Raw genomic sequence first — 17,910 nt, 5'->3', positions numbered from 1 at the left:
CCCGGCGTTTTACGACGCTCGCGACGCGCCCCTCCTTCCGCCCCACCGTGACCTCTGCACGGCCCGGTGAGGGCGGAGTCCTCCTCGATCCCGTGGTGCTCCGCGCGCGGTCCCGCTCTCTTCCGGTCGCAGGCAGCCGGGGCGTAGAGGTGGTCGCGGCGGGCGGAGGCTGGGCGGCGGCGGCAGGTGAGGAGGGGGGCGGTCGGCGCGGCACCGCGAGGCGGCCGGGGCCGGGAGCGGGGGCCGGGAGCGGGAGCCGTCCTGCTTGCGTGTCCGCGGCCGGGCACCAGCGGGAGGCGGCGGTGGGCCTCGGAGCCCGGTGACATTGAAGGTGGCCCGCGGGGGCTCCGGCATCGGGGGGTCGTCGGGCCGCGGCTTCTGTGCCGCTGCGAAGCTCCCGGCCTGGCCTCCCCTGCCCCGCCGCGGCCGCGGGCCGGTCTCTTGCTCTGACCTTGGAGCGCCCGCTGACCGAGAGCGCCGCTGCCGGGACGCGAGCCCGGGCTCTGTGTCTGCAGCCTCGGCCCTGACCCCTCCAGACGGCCTTTGCGCGGCCTTCCCCGGTTAAACGGGGCCACGGAGAGGCGCTCGGCTTTCCTGCTTGGACGGCGTCCGCGAGTGCACGGGCCGGGCCCGAGAAAAGAAGTCCTGACGTCGTGCTTGTTTTTTCTGCCCTGAGTGGGTATTCTCCCGTGGGTTCGGAGTCCTTTTCTTCCTCAGCAGGGTTCCGAAGGGTTGCTTTAAAGGGGGGCTTGTAGGGTGGACGGGCGTTGAGTCAGAGAGGGCCAAGGTGAGACTTGGGTCATCCGGCTCGTCCGTAGGATTGGAAGAGCACCGGGGCCATATTTGCAGCTTTCTCCGGTTGCCTCTTCCAATTCGTGCACATACTAGGCTTTTAGACAGATGCTTAGTTGAATGCAATGCATGCCACCATCCCTGTGAGTTGTTACCCCTCCAGACCCCCCCCAAAAGTGGAGCCTGTCATGGCAGCACAGTGCTTGAATGATTTGTTTTCTTCAGAGTCATTTTATTACATTTTTTTCTCCTTGTTTTTTTAAGAATTCAAATTTGCTGTTAATTGCCCAAAACGTGCATATATTATGGTACTTGGCTTATAATGGAGTCCCATAAAAACATGCTGACTACTAAGAAAAACATCCTAGGTTATTTTGTGAATTCAGAGTCAGTAATAAAGAATGGATCATTTATGTTGTGGAGAAGCAAATAAAAGAATGTATTCATTTCCAAAATGCTTTGGGGCGAAAACAAGACTCATTTCTAATGGGTGTTACTCCTCATTCATAGAGAAGGTACACATTTTTATCTTTCAGAATGTTGGCTTCCAGGGTATTTAGCCTAATTGGCAAGCGAGCAATTTCCACCTCGGTGTGTGTACAAGCACACGGTAAGTGTGACTTTTCTTACTTTTAAATAGGCTGAGCTAATTTCATTTTGCTCATACTGTGTGTAAGGCCCAGTGCTGGAGTTCCATACAAAGGTGACTAAGATCTTGCTTCTGCTGGTGAGGGAATTTAAGGGAGATATAAATATTTCAACAGGGCATAGTTCTAGATTAAGGAGTGTTTATGAATCATATTGAATACTAGTCTGGGTCTTTGCTTATACTGATATCCCCACCCCCAACCCCTTTTCCCTCCCTTCCTTCCTATTTTATTCAGATTCAGGTTCTACTCCTTTGAAGAAATCTTCTCTACCATACTGACCTTGATTTCTGACCCCACCCCACCCCAAACTCCCAGCCACTTCCCTTCCTTCTACATATAACATAGAGGCAATAGAAGCAAAAGAGAATGGACTTCTTAGCCTCAGCTGGTTTTAAGTCTCATTTCTATTATGTTGTGGCTACTTAAGTTTAGGAATCAGTTTTCTCACCTCAAATACTGCAGATGTGAAGAGCTTAGTTCCATGCCTGGCATGTAGCAAGTTGAGTTTTGCATTTATTGAGCATCTTTGTACCAGACACTGTTAGACACTGAGAATAGAAATATGAGATATGAACCATTTTCATGAGAATGTTTGTGATCTGGAGAGGAACAAATGGATGAAGACAGCATTTTAGTAAGAGATGGCCCCATAGTGGAAGCATTTAGCCTGACCTGGGATTCAGGGAAGGCTTCTGGAGGAGAGGCTTTGCTACTGAAGGATGAATAGGGTCAGGTGCAAGGCTTGGGTGGTGGGTGAGGTTGGAGAGCAAGGTTTGTGTGTCAGGGGGCTCCATAACTAGTAACTGCTATTCACTGAACCTACCTTATGTGGGGATTTTTTAGTGAAAATGTTCTTCAGTTGATGATATTGTCATCTTATATTTATCTATACTCCTGCCCAGGATAATGCTATGGACATAGACTCTAAAACAGATAATTTTAGTAACAGTATTATTGAAATATCCGTTATTTGAATAAGTGAGTATAAACATTCCTTCTTTGTTAATACATATGGAAAGAAACACTCCATTACAACCCTGGAAAGTTAGTTATGACACCAATTTGGCTTTGCTGATATGAGGGTAGTTCAAAAAAGTTTGTGGAAAAATAGAATTAAAAGATAATACAAATCTTTCCATGAACTTTTTGAAAACCCCCTCCTATATTTCCTTAGCTTTTTGTTTAGTTTTGTTTGAATTGTAATTTACAGAAAGTGAGATTCACCCTTTCTAAGGTGTAATGATCTCTGGATTTGACGAGCTCACGCAGTTGTGTAACCCCTACCACAGGACATACAACAAGTATCTCCATCACCCCAGAAAGTTCCTTCATGTTCCTTTGGTCATTCTAATTTTACCAGAAGCCAGCTGCTATTTCCTTATGGTGGCATAATGGCCATGGCTTATGTTTCTGGTATTGTGTTTCTGGCAGAGGACAAGTCACGTTCCCGAAACACTCTATGGTCTTTTCGTTTTCCTAGTACATCTACAAACAGCCTTGTTAGAACTAGTTTTACCTGACTTTCTGATCTCATTACTTAATTCTTAAAAAACACCACCAACCTCCCCCCACCCTGCTCACTGTCCCAGCCACCTGGCCTGCATTCATTCCACACTCAGAGCCCGAGTTGTGGGTGGTGGCTCCCCTCTAACCATTCTCCTGACCCCCTTCTAAAGATGCTCCTTGTCACATCACCTTGCTTTGTTTCTCCCTGCAGCACTGATGTGCATGTGCTTGGGTGTCTGAGTGTTGTCTGCTTGTACCTTTTAGAGGGTAAGCCTGCTGAGGCTAGGGACCTTGCCTGTCTCATTCAGTGCTGCATGTGGTGGGCAAATGAAGAATAGCTGTAGTGCCTTAGACAAGTCTTGGCCTTTAGTTTTAAACTTTCAATTGTACAAGCCATGCAAGAACAATAAGTGAACCTATTCTCAACATACTGTATGAAGGCAGTATGGAATGCCACTGGTAGCCACTATTGTCGGTGGCATATTTGTGTGGTGTCACAGCTGAGTGAGTGGAGTAGTGCAGATTCACCTCCCCAGCAGAGGCCCAGCATAAATCTGTCCTTGTTGAAGACAGAGATGACAGATGTTCATTAACATGCGAAACCTTTGCTTCTCTCTCTCTATTTAAGAGGAATATTTTTGGTACATTAACCTTTGTATTCCCGTCATTTGCTGGAGGACCAGGCCCAAAGTTCTGAAGAGTCCCTGAGACCATGAATTGGCCATTTTTATTCCAGAAAGTACAATTTTATGGTTAGCATGCTTCAAGGTTATGAGAGTTTACATCTTTGTAACAGTTTAATGAGATGTAATTCATGTACATTCACCCGTGTAAGTGTACATGTCAGGGGTTTTTAGCACCATGCATTCTCTGAGTTATGTCATAACCATCTCAATCATTTCTAGAACATTCTCATCACCCAAGTTTACATCTGTTTTTAACAATTCATGTGTAAGCTGAGTGCGTTAAACCTTTGAGAGACTTTTTTGGGGGCTGAACTTGGTGAGAATTTTCAGTATACAACTGTTCTTTTTAGTTTACTCATCATTTCAATAGAATGTTAGAGTTAATTAGAAATTCTGGCCATTTTCACCTCATGTCCTTTTGGGATGAGGTCTGGTACAAGTATGTAAGTACACTTGTTATTTGTATGGCTGAGGTAAACATCTAGAGAAATTGCACTGCTTTGCCTAAGACTTAATGTTTTATTTCACTGTTAACAAGATTTGGGAAATTTTAGTCATGGGGTCTAAGCCAGCGGAGGTGAAGCATTTTTGCAGGGAGTCTTACCTCTGGACCAGTTAGGAACACAAAGTGCAGATGTAGCATAGAATAGGAGAAACAGCTTTTGGCAGTGAGAAAACCCTAAATACTAAGATAATCCTTTCTTTTCTGCTGTTTGAACTTTTTGCCTCGTTACTTGCATAGCATGCAAGTAACATGCTTATTTTAGGCACAAAAAGAACAGGAGCAGATAGAGCAGAAATCCCCACTCAGTTGTCTCCTCTTCCCACTTGTAACAATTTAGAGTTTACTTTGCCAGGAGTTTTTGTGTGTTCAGTTACGTATATATGTGGTATATGCACATGATTTACATTTTTTAAATGTAAAACAAAAATACTTCTCTTGTTCTGTGACTTACTGGTAAATGATTGTTTTTCTGCCTGGGTTCCCAGCTCTGCCTGGTTCACTGGACTTTTGTCTGGTGCTGTACGTGTTTCCTGCCATCGATACATTACAGATTCCCCTTCTGCTCTGCTCTTTTTTTCTGGACTGCTGTTTCCTAGCATGTAATTTGCACATTTGTTATGTTTATTGTTTGTTTCTCACTTAGACTATAAAGTGGAAATCTTTGGTTTGTTCACTGACGATCCCAAATGTCTATAACCATGCTTAGCCTATGGTAGAGGCTTGGTAAATACTTGTTGAATAAATGAACAAATGGCTCCATGATACCCTTTTCTAAGGAGCTAGCACGATTTCTAACTCAGCCCTCTGTTGGATACAGCTTATTCCTATAATGATGCTGCAGGAACCATCTTTTCATGTCTTTTTTCCGGAACTTGGAACACGTGTTTCTTTTATAAGAGTTATATTGTTTTTATTCTTCCTCATTAGTTTGAGTCTTTTGCAGAAGGGCTTTCCTCTAGTCCAGTCTCCCATCCAGGGCAGGGAACCCTGAGAGCCATGGTCTGGCCCTGCATGAATAACTGTTCATGTGGGAAGTGTTGCCTCAGGGCACCTTGGCACCAGGTTCCTTAGCGGTCACCCCTGGCAGGTTTTTGTTTTCCTGATGAAAAGTTCTACTGTGGGTCATCTACCCACCACCCCCATTCTGCCATCAAGGCCACACCGGACAAGGCTGCTCCTTGTTCTATAAGACAGTCCTTCGCCTGTTTGAAACAGTGGCCATGACCCCTTGAGATGATTGAGGGCTTTAGGGTGTGCTTATTTTGGTTTTCAGGAGTAGCACCTTGTTTGCAGCTTTCAGTCTGTGTGAATTTTCAAATATTTTTCCAATGTATTTTCTAGGAAGCGTTGTGAAGAGTGAGGACTATGCTCTCTCGAGTTACTTTGATCGGCGTGACTATCCCCTGCCTGACGTAGCCCATGTCAGGCACCTGTCTGCCAGCCAGAAGGCTTTAAAAGAGAAGGAGAAGGCCTCTTGGAGCAACCTCTCCATGGATGAAAAAGTTGAGTGTGAGTATTGAAGGGACTTGCAGGCAAACCCCGTAGCACTTGGAAGTGTGTGAGAGAGACTTGCTCATTTCTGGGGTGGCTGCTGAGAACACAGCACAGGAGGGTCTCTCTGCTGGGTTTCTGAGGGACTGTCCTGGGCCCCAGTTTCTGTGCTCTGCAGGCTGGCTGGATCCCCTCCCCACCCCCCAGGAAGGAGCAGAGCTTGTGTTTGCAGCCTCTCAGTGTATCTGCTGGGGAGCACTTTGTTTACTGTAGGTCACTGAAAGAAGGTCAGCAGAACACTTACATCAGTGTGAAAGGGTCAGGAAAACAACTTCATTAGACCCTTACACTATAATGCAAAGAAGGAATAATTTCACAGTTGTTTTCTTCACCCAAAGCAAACTCCATGCATTTTCTTCCTGCCCTGCTCCCACGCCTGTTTGTTAGGGCACATGTATGTGCCTCGGCTGATGTGGTGTCCCTCAGCTCTGTGCTTTCTCCTTTGGGTGTGCTGTTTTGGGCAGTGGTTGAGCCCTGTGCAGGAGAGAGTGGTTGGTCCACTCCACTCTTTATGTCTGCAAACAGCCGTTCTTTCTGTCCCCAGTGTACCGCATTCAATTCAAAGAGAGCTTTGCCGAGATGAACAGGAGCACGAATGAGTGGAAGACGGTTGTGGGCACTGCCTTGTTCTTCATTGGCTTCACGGCTCTCTTCGTGATCTGGGAGAAGCGCTATGGTGAATGGAGAGGGGAGAAGGGCATGGGGTGCCTGGAGTGGGGCTCGGGTGAACCCGGAGGTAGCCAGGACAGCACCAGCCTTTGGGGCCCAGTTGTGGGAGGTGTGGGGCCTTCACACTGCCTTGGAACCATGAGATAAGGTACCTTCATTCTGGGGTCCATCTTGGGATTGTTTTCCAGGTCTTGGGAAACTCTTGTGTTAACTGAAGTTGTGGGAGATTAATTTGTAAGCCAGAATCTGATTTATTCATAGCCGGCCATACTTGTCTGGTAGTGAAATACTTACCTACTTTGTATACAGCTGAGCACATCTTTAGTACTGGTTTATCAGTTCACCACTCAGTTACCAAAAAATAACTTGTTAAGGTTCAAGCAAGGAGAAGGGAACTCACTCACTGAATGGCCTTCTCAACTGTTATGGGGACTGCTTCTTACCAGCCAGAATTCTGGGGCTTCAGACCTGGTAGTTTCTCTTTAGACACTGTTGGGGTCATCTGCTCATTCTAATGTAGCCTTTCCCAGGTTCTTTCTGTTCGGGCAGAACAGGTATACTCCTGTACTTTCAGTTTTTGAATGTGGACATGGGTTAGAACAGACCTGAGCCTGTGCATCTGATCTTCTCCCAAGTCTCTGCTGGCTGTTTGTGCTGTATGCTAACCTGTAGACCCTATGACCTACAGCCTATGGAGAAGACATTTTGCTTTTCACTTATGTTATTGCTAACTTTATGAACAAAGGTCTAATTAAAAAATTTTAAGAGTTGTTAGTGCTCGGAAACGAAAGCCTGTGGTTTAAGTGGGTGTTGAGCAGCAAGTGGCTTTGCTGACCTTGGCCAGTGCATTGGGGGGACCTACCCTGTGGGAGGTATTGGCTTGGAAACAGTCTGTGTTTTGAACTGCAGTGTACGGCCCGGTCCCGCACACCTTCGACAAAGAGTGGGTGGCCATGCAGACCAAGAGGATGCTTGACATGAAGGTCAACCCCATCCAGGGCTTCTCTGCCAAGTGGGACTACGACAAGAACGAATGGAAGAAGTGAGAGCCCACGTCCGTGCACCTGAACTCACTTTGGTCTGTCACCTCATGTAACTCAGCTCATTTACTGGAGACTTGCTATGGCAAACAGAACCAATGCTAATAAATGACCAGTTTACGTGAAATCCTTTGTGACCAATTCTTTGACGATAACTGAATGAAAGTGTCTGTTATTTAAAACAGTGCATTTCTGCTAAGTGTCTGAAGTAAATATATTTTGGGTATAAATGAAATGTCTATATTATGAGACATTATGTAAAAATGAAAAACAAAATCCTATGGTGGAGGACATTTTGTATTTTTGACAAAATTTTATGAGAGTAAGATTCCATCGTAGTAGCCAGACCGACAGAAGTTACCATGAGCCACTTCTCTTCTCGGACTATCCCTCCCTCCTTGAAATTGTCAGCCTTGGTTGGAGTTGGTGACCACCAGCTCAGAAAGGGCAGCTGTGTCCTGAGCTCCCTGACTGAGGTCTAGGTGGTGGGCTTGTTTCCCTTAGCCTGCTTGTGGCCTCTTAAAAAACAACAGAGCCAATGCCGGTCGAGGCAGTGGGTTGATGACCATTATGTTGGCCTTGGCAAGCTCTCGTAGGACTCTTGTCACGGAATCCTCCCACCTAAGCCACCAGCTCCCCTTGCTGGTCCCTCTGGAGACCCTGCCTGGAGAAGCAGAGCAAATGCTTAAGTAGAACCTGCATGCTGGGCAGAGAAGGGAGGGCTGGTGCGAGGGGCCTCCTGCCAGTGCTGGTGGGAGGAGTGAGCAAGGGGGAGAGGAGATAGTGGCTCTAGAGAAGCGGCCATGACTGCAAAGGGAAATGGGACCCTTGCAGCTTGCCCAGAGGAGATGGGTTAACAGGAGGGCAGAGACCAAGTTAAACATTTGTACAAAATAATGAAAAGATCAAATAGTGCTCTAAAAGGGCTGGAGGAGAGAATGTTTGGGGTGGAGGGTGGTTAGTGACATTGAAGCTGAGACTTGGAGAATGAGAAGGGACCACTTATGCCAGAACTTGAGTGGAGGTTGTGGGTGGCAGGTGGGGACAGCTCATGCACGAAGAATGGCAAACATTAAGGTCCTGAGCAGGACAGAACTTAGTGTGTTCAGGGGACACAAAGACGACCAATGGAGCAAAGCACTGAGACGGGGAGGAAGGCTGGAGGGTGGGGTGGAGAGGTCAGAGAGCAGAGCGCCTGGGGCCTCAGGCCATGGGAAGAAGTGCTCTGAGCTTTCACCAAGAGCAGGGAAAAATACAAAGATATTTACAGGCAAAGATTAAGAGCACTGCTGAGGGGAGTGCTGAAGGACACAGTCCAGGAGGAGACGGAACTTAGAGGGAATGAGTGAGCTGCAGGGGGGAAGGTGAGCAAAGGAATTGGAAACATGAAGGCAAATCCACTCGAGCACTGGTTGAATGCAGATGCAAAGACAATAAAATGCAGAGGAGAGGGGACTCCAAAATCCCGGGAAGTTGGATTTAACAGTGTTTAAATTTCCTTGAATCCCCACATAAAAATTGTGCTAGATAGCAAAACCAAAATCCCAATGGACAATATTAGGTGAGGAGATATTCCCCCGAGGCCCCCATGATCCCCCAAATACAAGTGGGTGGGGACAAATTACCCGTGGCCACAAGCCCTGCATGGCATCTGCGTTGGTGCCAGAGGAAGCAGAGGGAGCCAAAGGCACAGAGGGTGGACCTGAGGATGTAATAGCCGAGGTCCTCACTAGGAAGGACAGTGACCATCTGGTGGAGCTGGGAGGGGTTGTGTGGTCCAGCAGCAGGTGACCGCTGGGGGCCCTAGGTCTGCCCGAAGGGGCTGGAGTGCTCTTGCTCTCAACACGGACCCTCCTGGCTGCCCTGCAGGACAGGGACACGTATTGCAGAGTAACGATCAGATTGACCATGGGGGAAGTGAAGAGAGCCCGAAAATCCTATAAGTTCAGGAAAGGGAATTTGAGCTGTGATGAGAAATGCCCGTACGTACTGTAGTGGATTAACACCCATCCAACATGTTTAAATCCCCGGGTGAAGAGCGATACTTGGGAACGAAAACAGTCTGCGGAAGCGGGGGCTGTGGTCAGGCTCTCCCTAGGGCACCACAGTGCTTGTTCCCTGGGCACTGCACCAAGCAGCCACGGTGACAGGGAGCGGGGAAGGAGGCTGTGCACACCCGACACTGTGGACTCCCTTCCCCAGGATCGCCCTGGTAAGCGCTGCTGCTGAGTGTTGAATTTGTCAACACCGAGCCTGGACGTGGCCCCTTAACGAGAAGGGCCTCAGCGGCACCTGGTGGCAGGCTGGTTACATCAGGCCCCTTCCTCCACGGAGGGGGTAGAGATGTTTCCTTACAAGAATAGACCCACTGCCTGGAAGCAGAGCCACCTTCCCTGCCCGTGGTGTTTCAGGCTTACGCTTCCCACATGTCCCTTCTGATCACCAAGCCCATTTCACAGCCGGAGAATTAAGGCGGGTGGCTCATGCCTGTGTGCTCCACTGACTGTGCCAATCACCCCACCCAGAAGTGGGCGGCCTAATTGCAATGGCCGTCTGAATGCTCAGTGCCGGGCCAGCTGGGCAATAACGCTCTGGAGAGATGGGGTTTCACCTCGCAGAAGGCAGCATATGCTTTTAAAAAAAAAATCAATATTTTTATTGTGGTAAAATACACATAACATAAAATTTACCATTTTAACCATTTTTAAGTGTATAGTTCTGTGGCATTAAGCACATTTACACTGTCATGCAACCATCACCATCATCCCTCTCCAGAACTTTTTCATCTTTCCAAACTGAAACTCTGTCTCCATTAAACACTAACCACATTTCCTCCTCTCCAAGCCCCTGGCCACCGCCATTCTACCTTCGGTCTCTATGAATTTGACTACTCTAGGGACCTCATACCAGTGGAATCATATCACATGTGACCTTTTGTGTCTGACTTCTTTCACTCAGCAGAATGTCTTCGAGGTTTGTCCCCGCTGCAGCCGTGTGTCAGTGCTTCTCTCTTGTATGGCTGAATAACACTCCAGTGTGTGGATAGACCGCATTCTGTTTATCCATTCATCTGCTAGTGCACATCGGGTTGTTCCACCATTTGGCTCTTGTGAATAGTGCTGCTTTGAACACGGGTGTACAAGCATCTGTTCGAGTCCTGCTTCCAATCCTTCTGGGTATATTGTGGAAGTGGGCAAAGCCACGTGGGTGGTGGCAGTGCTTTAACTGTGTGCGTGTTGCACAGGCTCCTCTGCCCTTGTCAAGGGCAGTGTTAACTTTTCCTTTCCTACAGCTCTATGCTTTTGCTACGAGACCAATGTAGCGTGAGTACTTAGGTTGGGCACTCAAGGGGTAGAGGTCGGGTGGCTCCTTTCACCATCATAATAACCCACTGGCAGGATTTTTGTTTCCCCTTTCTGAGCATTTTCTCTGCTGGTTTGGAGGCCTTGATTCCTAAGAGGAGACACAACAATGGCTGGAAATTGTGAACTGGAAATTGAGATTGCCATGACTGGGGCTCCCCATGCCACTGAGCCAGCAGGGAAAGAAGGGGGTCACTCCACTAGGTGAGCGATCCTGACTACCACGGGAAATTGGGTTTGTGCTCCACAGTGGGGACAGGGAAGATTATGTCTAGAACCCAGGGGATTCTCTTGGGTTCCTCTTGGACCTACCCAGTCCAACATAAAAAGTTAACGTAAAACTACTTCAACAGTAGCTTTACAAAGACAGCAAAAAGGCAGGATCACCATGGGACTCAGACCCTACATGAATGAAGATTTGGGTTAATCCATGAGGTAAATAAACCCAACCAGCTGAGGCCTGGGTAAAGGCAAAGGACATACAGAACGGGTAGTAGAAGAAAGAAGTTATGAATATTGACTGTGGCTTCATGCCAGTTTCAGAAAAGAGGACGAAAGCACCAATGCATATTTTCTTTCTTGCTCGTGTGTGTACCTGTGTGTGCATGTGTGCACCTGTGCACCTGTGTGTATTCACTATTTTTTCTTTTCTACATTCCTTCTCGTATTTAAATTTCATTCATTTGTTGGAGGTTAATTTTAGTTTAGCCCGTAGGTAACAAAACATTGAGATGGGACAGTGACTGATTTTGAGGAGTAATTCACATAACCCAGGTGTACATATGTCACTGTTGGGATTTAGTGAATTCTCACGTTGGGGTGAGGGTAAGAATGTTGTCCTTTGTGTGAAGGATATTTGCATCTTATTTGGTGGGGACATAGAGTTGTTTTGATACTGTATGGAAGTTCATAAATTGCAGAGGAATGTGCATGGTAGGCAAAGAGATGGACAGTGGCAGGTGAGTTATGTCCGTCAGCTCCAAGCCCACCCTTCCCCGCTGGGCTGAGGGTTGCTGGGGCTGGCATGCCGCACGCTGCATTTCTGCTCGGCCAGCTGGCTTGGGCTCTGACAACAGGGGCACTTGGGAGCCTGGAAGGCTGGAGGGGAGGGGAGGGACTTGCTCTTCCTGCGTGCTTCTTTCTACTTCCTGTCTGCTTCCCATCCGTTTCCTGTCTGCTGCTCTCTCTTCCTGTGAGTGCTGCCCCAGCCTGCTGCAGCCAGGCAGTTCTTCCCACACCTGCACCCCTCCTCAGGGTTTGAGCTTCAGCTCCGCATAGTCCCTCCCCAAGTTTCTAGGTTTTAACAATTTCAACCTCTTCCCTTTGTTCTTTAGCCCCAGGGGTGGTAGTCACTTCTTGAGCCACTGCTTCTATGAAACCAGAGTTCTCTTTTTACCCTTCTGATGACCTAGTTAACAACTTTAACCTGGTTAAACATTCTGCATATTAAATTCTCTCTGTTCAATCAGTGTGGCTTCTGTCTCCTGACTGGACTCTGACCGATTCACTTTTCCTGTAATGCAGAGACTGGAAAGCTAAAAGCTACGTTTCCCAGGCCCCCTTTCAGCTCAAGTTCTGGATGCAGATTGGGTGAATTACATGTACTTGGAGGAGATTTGGAAGGCAGGAGTAAAGCAGAGAGCCCCTTGCTAGGACTGTGTTTTCTGCAAGCACAGTGGGGGAGGTACTGGGTTTTCTGCAGCAGCGTTCAAGGGTCTGTCACTAGTGTTGGTAGGTGTCAGGAGGCAGTGATGTGGCTTCAGTGGGACCCTCATTCACAGCAATGGCGTCAGCCTCGGACTGCCACCCGTCTAACCATGTGGAAGATAGAGTTCCTCCAGCGTTAGCTCCGAGAGTTTTCTAAAATTCCTCTGAAGGCCCAGGCTCCCACTGCCTCCTCCAGCCTCTCCTGTGATTGTGTAAGCACCCAGTTCTCTGGACTAAATCCCTTTCTGCATAAAATTCCTGGAGTGGTTTCCTGCAACTGTATCCTGTCTGACAGAGACATTATGCATTCTGATTTTTATTTTAGGGGTTACTCATAAGATTTTAACAAGCTTACTTAACAAAGTCAGTTTCTCTCTCCTGCCTTTCCCTCTCCCTCTTTTTCTCACCAGTTGTCTTCAATTCTATTAGTCTTTCTAACAAAAAAATTTTGGCTTGGATGATAATCTCTATTGTGACTTTCCTTTTTTTTTAAAAAAAATTTTATTTTGTCGGTATACATTGTGGTTGATTATTGTTGCCCCTTACCAAAAGCTCCCTCCCGCCTCCCTCTTTTTTTTTTTTTTTTTGTGTGTGTCTTTTTTGTGACCGGCTGCACCGCGCTCAGCCAGTGAGTGCACCGACCATCCCTGTACAGGATCTGAACCCACGGTGGGAGCACTGCTGCGCTCCCAGCGCCGCACTCTCCTGAGTGCGCCACGGGGTCGGCATTACTTTCTATTTTATTAATTTGTGCTCTTTATTACTTCCTTTTAATTTCTTCAGGTTTATTTTATCAGTTTTAAATTCTTCTCAAATTCTTGAATTGTATTCTAAACTCACCAATTTTCAACCTTCCCCCCCCCAACAAATGCATTTAAATTTATGAAAAATCCCTTTGATACAGGGATTTTTTCACTTGTTCAGTGAAATACACTAATTTCCACTAGGATTTCTTTTTTGACTTATGGGCTATTCCAGCCACATAGGAATTTTCTAGTGACTTTGTTGCTATCAACTTCAAGTTTAATTATATTATGGTCAGAGAATACGCTCTGTATGATTTCAAGCCTCTGAATTTTGTTGAGACCTATTTTTAGGCTCTGCATGTGGACAATTTTTGTTACCATTCCACATGTGGTCTGCAGCCATTGTGTGCAGTGTTCTATGTGTGTCTAATATTTGGGCTGATATTTGTTAATTGTTTATATTGTCTCTTACTGATATGTGTACATATATATATCTTTTTTTTTTTTTTTTTTTTTTGTGGCTGGCCAGTATAGGGATCTGAACCCTTGACCTTGGTGTTCTAACACTACACTTTAACCAACTGAGCTAACTGGCCAGTCCTGATATTTCTGTCTCCGTGTTCTGTTTCTTACTGATATTTTGTTCTATTTATTACTGATGTTTTTGTCTGTTTGTAATAATACTTTTTGTCTTAAAGTCGAATTTGACTGATAGTTTGTTTATTCTTTGCATGGTGGGTGTATCTTTTTGCATCCTTTTAATTCAACAATTTCTTTTCAGATTTTGCTTCTGCCCCATTCTCTTTCTCCTCCTGGGGCTCCAAGTTAATAATGTTGGATCTGTTCACTGAATCCTTTACGTCTTACCCTCTCTTCCTATGTTTTGCATCGTTTTGTCTCTCTATGCTTAACTCTGCAGTTTCCCCTGAGTTATCTTTCCCTTTGATGATTCTCTTTCAGCGCTAAGCTGCTGATCAGTCTGTCTACTGTTTTTAAAGACAGCTTTATTGAGATATAATTCCCATAACACAGAACTTGTCTTTTAAAATGCGTAACCCAGTGGTTTCAGGAATATTTACAGAGGGTGTAACCATCACCCCCACCTAATTTCCGACTTGGTATTTCAGTGTGCTGCATTCTCAACTCTGGACAGCAGAGGTCGCTCGAGACCTAACCCGTTCTGTTTGTGTAGAGGGGACATCCAGAAACTAAGACTGAACAAGCCGGGGCTTTCTTCTTGAACTTTCTCCAGCCCAGAGGGCAAGGCATGGACACATCTTCCCCTTCACGCATCTCTTCTTGTAGTGGCACTTCACCCACAGGCAGGGGACTTCCAGGGTGGCCAAAGCCACTACCCAGCAGGGCAGTTACTGAGATTTCCTCTCCTCCAGCTGCTTGGCTCTGTCCTCCTGCAGAGTCCTCCTGCTTGTAAGGACATCTTCCCGCAGGTGCCACCTCTGCAGGCTGGAAATTTCATTTCACCCTCCAGGATTCTTTGCATGAACTCTGACTTGGCATAGACCCTGAACGCAAAACATACTGTTTGCAAGGTGTGTGATGTAGGCTTACAACGCTGGAAAAATGTGGTTTTAAACCAGTTGCATGTAGCTTCCGACATTGCTACACTGTAACTCAGTATACAAGGGCTTTATTTTTGAAGTAGCCTGATGTAGGAATTAGGTGTTTGGTCACTGACTCAGACCTGGGTCCGAGCCTGTCTTACTGCCTAGTGTGTATTACTTCCTAACCACAGCCCATGAAATTATTATCCCCATTTTACAGATTAAGGGATGGAGGCACAGAGAGGTTAAGTGACTTATCCAAGGTCACACAGCCAGTAAAGGTAGAACTGGGATTCGAATCCGGGTCAGCCTGCATCAGAATATAATCAATGCATGCAGTGTGGCTGTTTATGCTTGAGCACCTTGTACAGTGCCTGGCACATAGTTGGTGCTAAGTGTTTATTGATTAAATAAACATGTTCAAACACTAGGAACAGGTCAACCTCTAAGGGCCTTTTCAAACTACTTCCTCATCTTTTTGCCATCACCCCCAAACCAAATCAAAAGTCAATAACAAAGCTAGCTAAACTCAGATACCCACTGGTCTCCAGCAGAACAGTTATGTCCTGAGCCATCCCAGACTGTGCTGCACCTCGTTCAGGGATGGCTGTTAAGAATCCCATTCCCTCCATAAAACGTAGTACAACTGCCTCCAGTGCACCACCAGGGCGTGGATTGTGGATACGTGTGGAAAGCCGAAGTTTTCATCCTTGGGGGATTACAGACCACTCAAGCATCGATGGACACCTTGGCTGCTACTCTCAAAAATGGACACATTTGCACCCCAAATCATGCAAGTCCAAGGCAGGTCTGAGGATGTGAGCGGCCGTCTCGTCTCAGTTCTCCCTGCACCTTCCCAGTTTTAGCGCTCAAGTCCCACATTCATGGTGTTGTCATTTAACTCATTAATTGTGCCAGCTACTGTGGCAGAAAATAGCTCTAACTGCCGATTTTTTGTAACATATTATGTAGGGCATCCTGACACAGTCAGAACAGAAGCAGGACAAAATCATTAAGCACCAGACATGTCCACTCAGGACACCTGGCAACCGACACATCCCAGAAACCCCATGTTTCAGGCCTACCGGAAGGGTTGGCCACGTGACTGGGGAGCTTTGTTAAGAATCCGGTGTCCCTCCTAAGGACACTGAAATTTTGTTAGGAAATTCATGATGATGCAGGCCTGTGTCCCAGTGTCTTGCAGTGCTGGCTGCGCATTAGAATGACCGGGGCAACTATTTAAAGGCTCTTACCCTCGATGCATCTGTGGGGTTTCAAGTCCTGCTCATGTGGGTTTAATACAGCTTCCCGGCATTCATCATCAGTTGCCTGAGCATGAGAATCACCTTGGAAACTGGTTGAAAGCACACATCTCTGGGCTGCAAAGATGAGCTGTTGAATCAGAATCTCCAGGGGAACGAATTTGAGGTCAACAAGCCCTCAGGTGCTCTTTGAGGCCAGGGAGGGTGAGGAAGCACCGCCTTACCCAAAGCAGCCCATTCATAGAGGGGTGGGAGCCCAACTTCTGAAACAGGCTCCCAGAGGTGGGGAGGTTCCTAAGTGGGAGGTTCCTAAGTGGGAGGTTGCCATTGATACAGCAACCCCCTTCCCGGGACTGTGTCAGCGTTTAAATCTGGATTCACAGCTGTGGTGTGGAACTGGCTGTCATATCCCAAGTGAACACTGGGTGGCGCCAGGGCCCTGCACTTGTCCGAGTCCCCCGCAGCTTGTGCTCTCTAGATTATGGTGCAGTGGCCCGAATTGTCCTGCTGTGCATGTAAAGTTTCTTTAGAAGTCCTATGGTTGATCTTGAAAATCCATGGGAATTTCCTATTTTGTTCCATGACACTGTTTTAACATAGAAATAATTATTTCCACAAATTACGAATGACATGGACCTTCCAGAAAGATGCACTGGCCTTTGCAGCCTTCTTGGCATGGCACACCTGCAAAGCTCAGCTCCCCGTGGTTGGGCCATGGGTGTCCCTTCTGACATCCAGAGTGGAGAGCTTGAGATGGATGGTCTCCACCTTCGTTGCTTTCCTCTTTGATGCCATGCACCTGCCAGGAAAGGACGGGGTGTCCATTCTCAGGGTCAAGCAAAAAGCGTTTTCATCTGCTTGGTAAATTTCAATTACCTTCCAAACATGTGTTGCTACCAAATTATCCATGACCTGCTTTCCATTTTCACTCTCTGAAGATGAGTGTTACATAACAGAGCTGAAGCCGTCTGAGGGCTTGTGTAAAAGGCTCACTTTAGAAACGAGGAAATAGGAACTCAGGAGGCCCTGCTGCGGAGGCCCGGCTCTGGGTAGAGCTCTGGCTCCCTGCATCCCAGCAAGTGCCTGCCCTCCGCCTGCCTTGATTTCACCGTCTGACTGGGGAGCTGTGATGACTCACAGGCAAGCCCTAACCTCTGGCTACACACAGTGATTGCTCACTAGGTGCCAGATGTTGGCTCTTCGTGGTCCGCCTGGCAGAGGCAAGACTGGAACCCCTGCTGCCCCCTCCTCACCCAGGGTCTGGTCAGTTCCGCAATGCAGCCCCCACATCGGAAACACCAGGTTTTAAAGGAAAACGAAGTTTCCAGAGACCTTTTCAGGGCCTTCTTATTGTAACCTCCTTCTGGCTCTAAAAATAGAGCAGCGGAGTCCAGGCTCAGCTTCCTTGCCCTCAGTGTTCCACAGGCTGCAAAGACCCCCTCTTCTGAGGCCTGGCCTTCACGCTTTCCACTTGCCTGACCCCAGCCCCTGCAGGAGAGACGTGTTTTCTCCAGAGTGGCATCACAGCCTGGGTTCGTGCTTCTGACGCTGGGCTCTGTGGACCTCCAAACGGGTATGGGGTGGTGGCCTGAGGGGGTTGGGGTGGGGGTGTCAGTGTCTGTGTGTGTGGGGGTGGTTAGTGTCTCAAAAGCCGCAGATATAAACAGGGCATGTTTCTTGGGGCATCATTTTTGTTCAGTTTTGGAAAGAAGTTCTTGTTGTTTATAAGTAAAACAAACACAGATATACCATAGAATGAAATTAAAAGCCCAAGTCAATTTTAAAGATAAAACACATGATTTCAAAGAAATTTGCAGCAGGGGCCAGCTCGAGCTGCCCTTGGCAGAGGGCAGGGTTCATCTCTTTTGCTTA

General features: G+C 47.2%; 1 protein-coding gene and 1 pseudogene across 1 annotated transcript; one reads left to right on the top strand and one right to left on the bottom strand.

Annotated features, from left to right (window-relative positions):
* Positions 1 to 77: 77 nt before the first annotated feature.
* LOC134388542 (cytochrome c oxidase subunit 4 isoform 1, mitochondrial) lies at positions 78 to 7,526 on the top strand. The gene is made up of 5 exons (XM_063111651.1): positions 78 to 186; positions 1,329 to 1,402; positions 5,481 to 5,648; positions 6,235 to 6,366; positions 7,269 to 7,526. The coding sequence occupies exons 2-5, from the start codon at positions 1,330 to 1,332 to the stop codon at positions 7,403 to 7,405; spliced, it is 510 nt and encodes a 169-aa protein (XP_062967721.1). The 5' UTR covers positions 78 to 186; position 1,329; the 3' UTR covers positions 7,406 to 7,526.
* A 3,051-nt stretch (positions 7,527 to 10,577) lies between these two features.
* LOC134389872 (U6atac minor spliceosomal RNA) lies at positions 10,578 to 10,694 on the bottom strand (annotated as a pseudogene).
* Between the last annotated feature and the right edge of the window lie 7,216 nt (positions 10,695 to 17,910).

This window comes from Cynocephalus volans, chromosome 10 (genome assembly GCF_027409185.1).
Source record: "Cynocephalus volans isolate mCynVol1 chromosome 10, mCynVol1.pri, whole genome shotgun sequence".
Classification (NCBI taxonomy): domain Eukaryota; kingdom Metazoa; phylum Chordata; class Mammalia; order Dermoptera; family Cynocephalidae; genus Cynocephalus; species Cynocephalus volans.
This window is presented reverse-complemented; position numbering and strand designations above follow the sequence as displayed.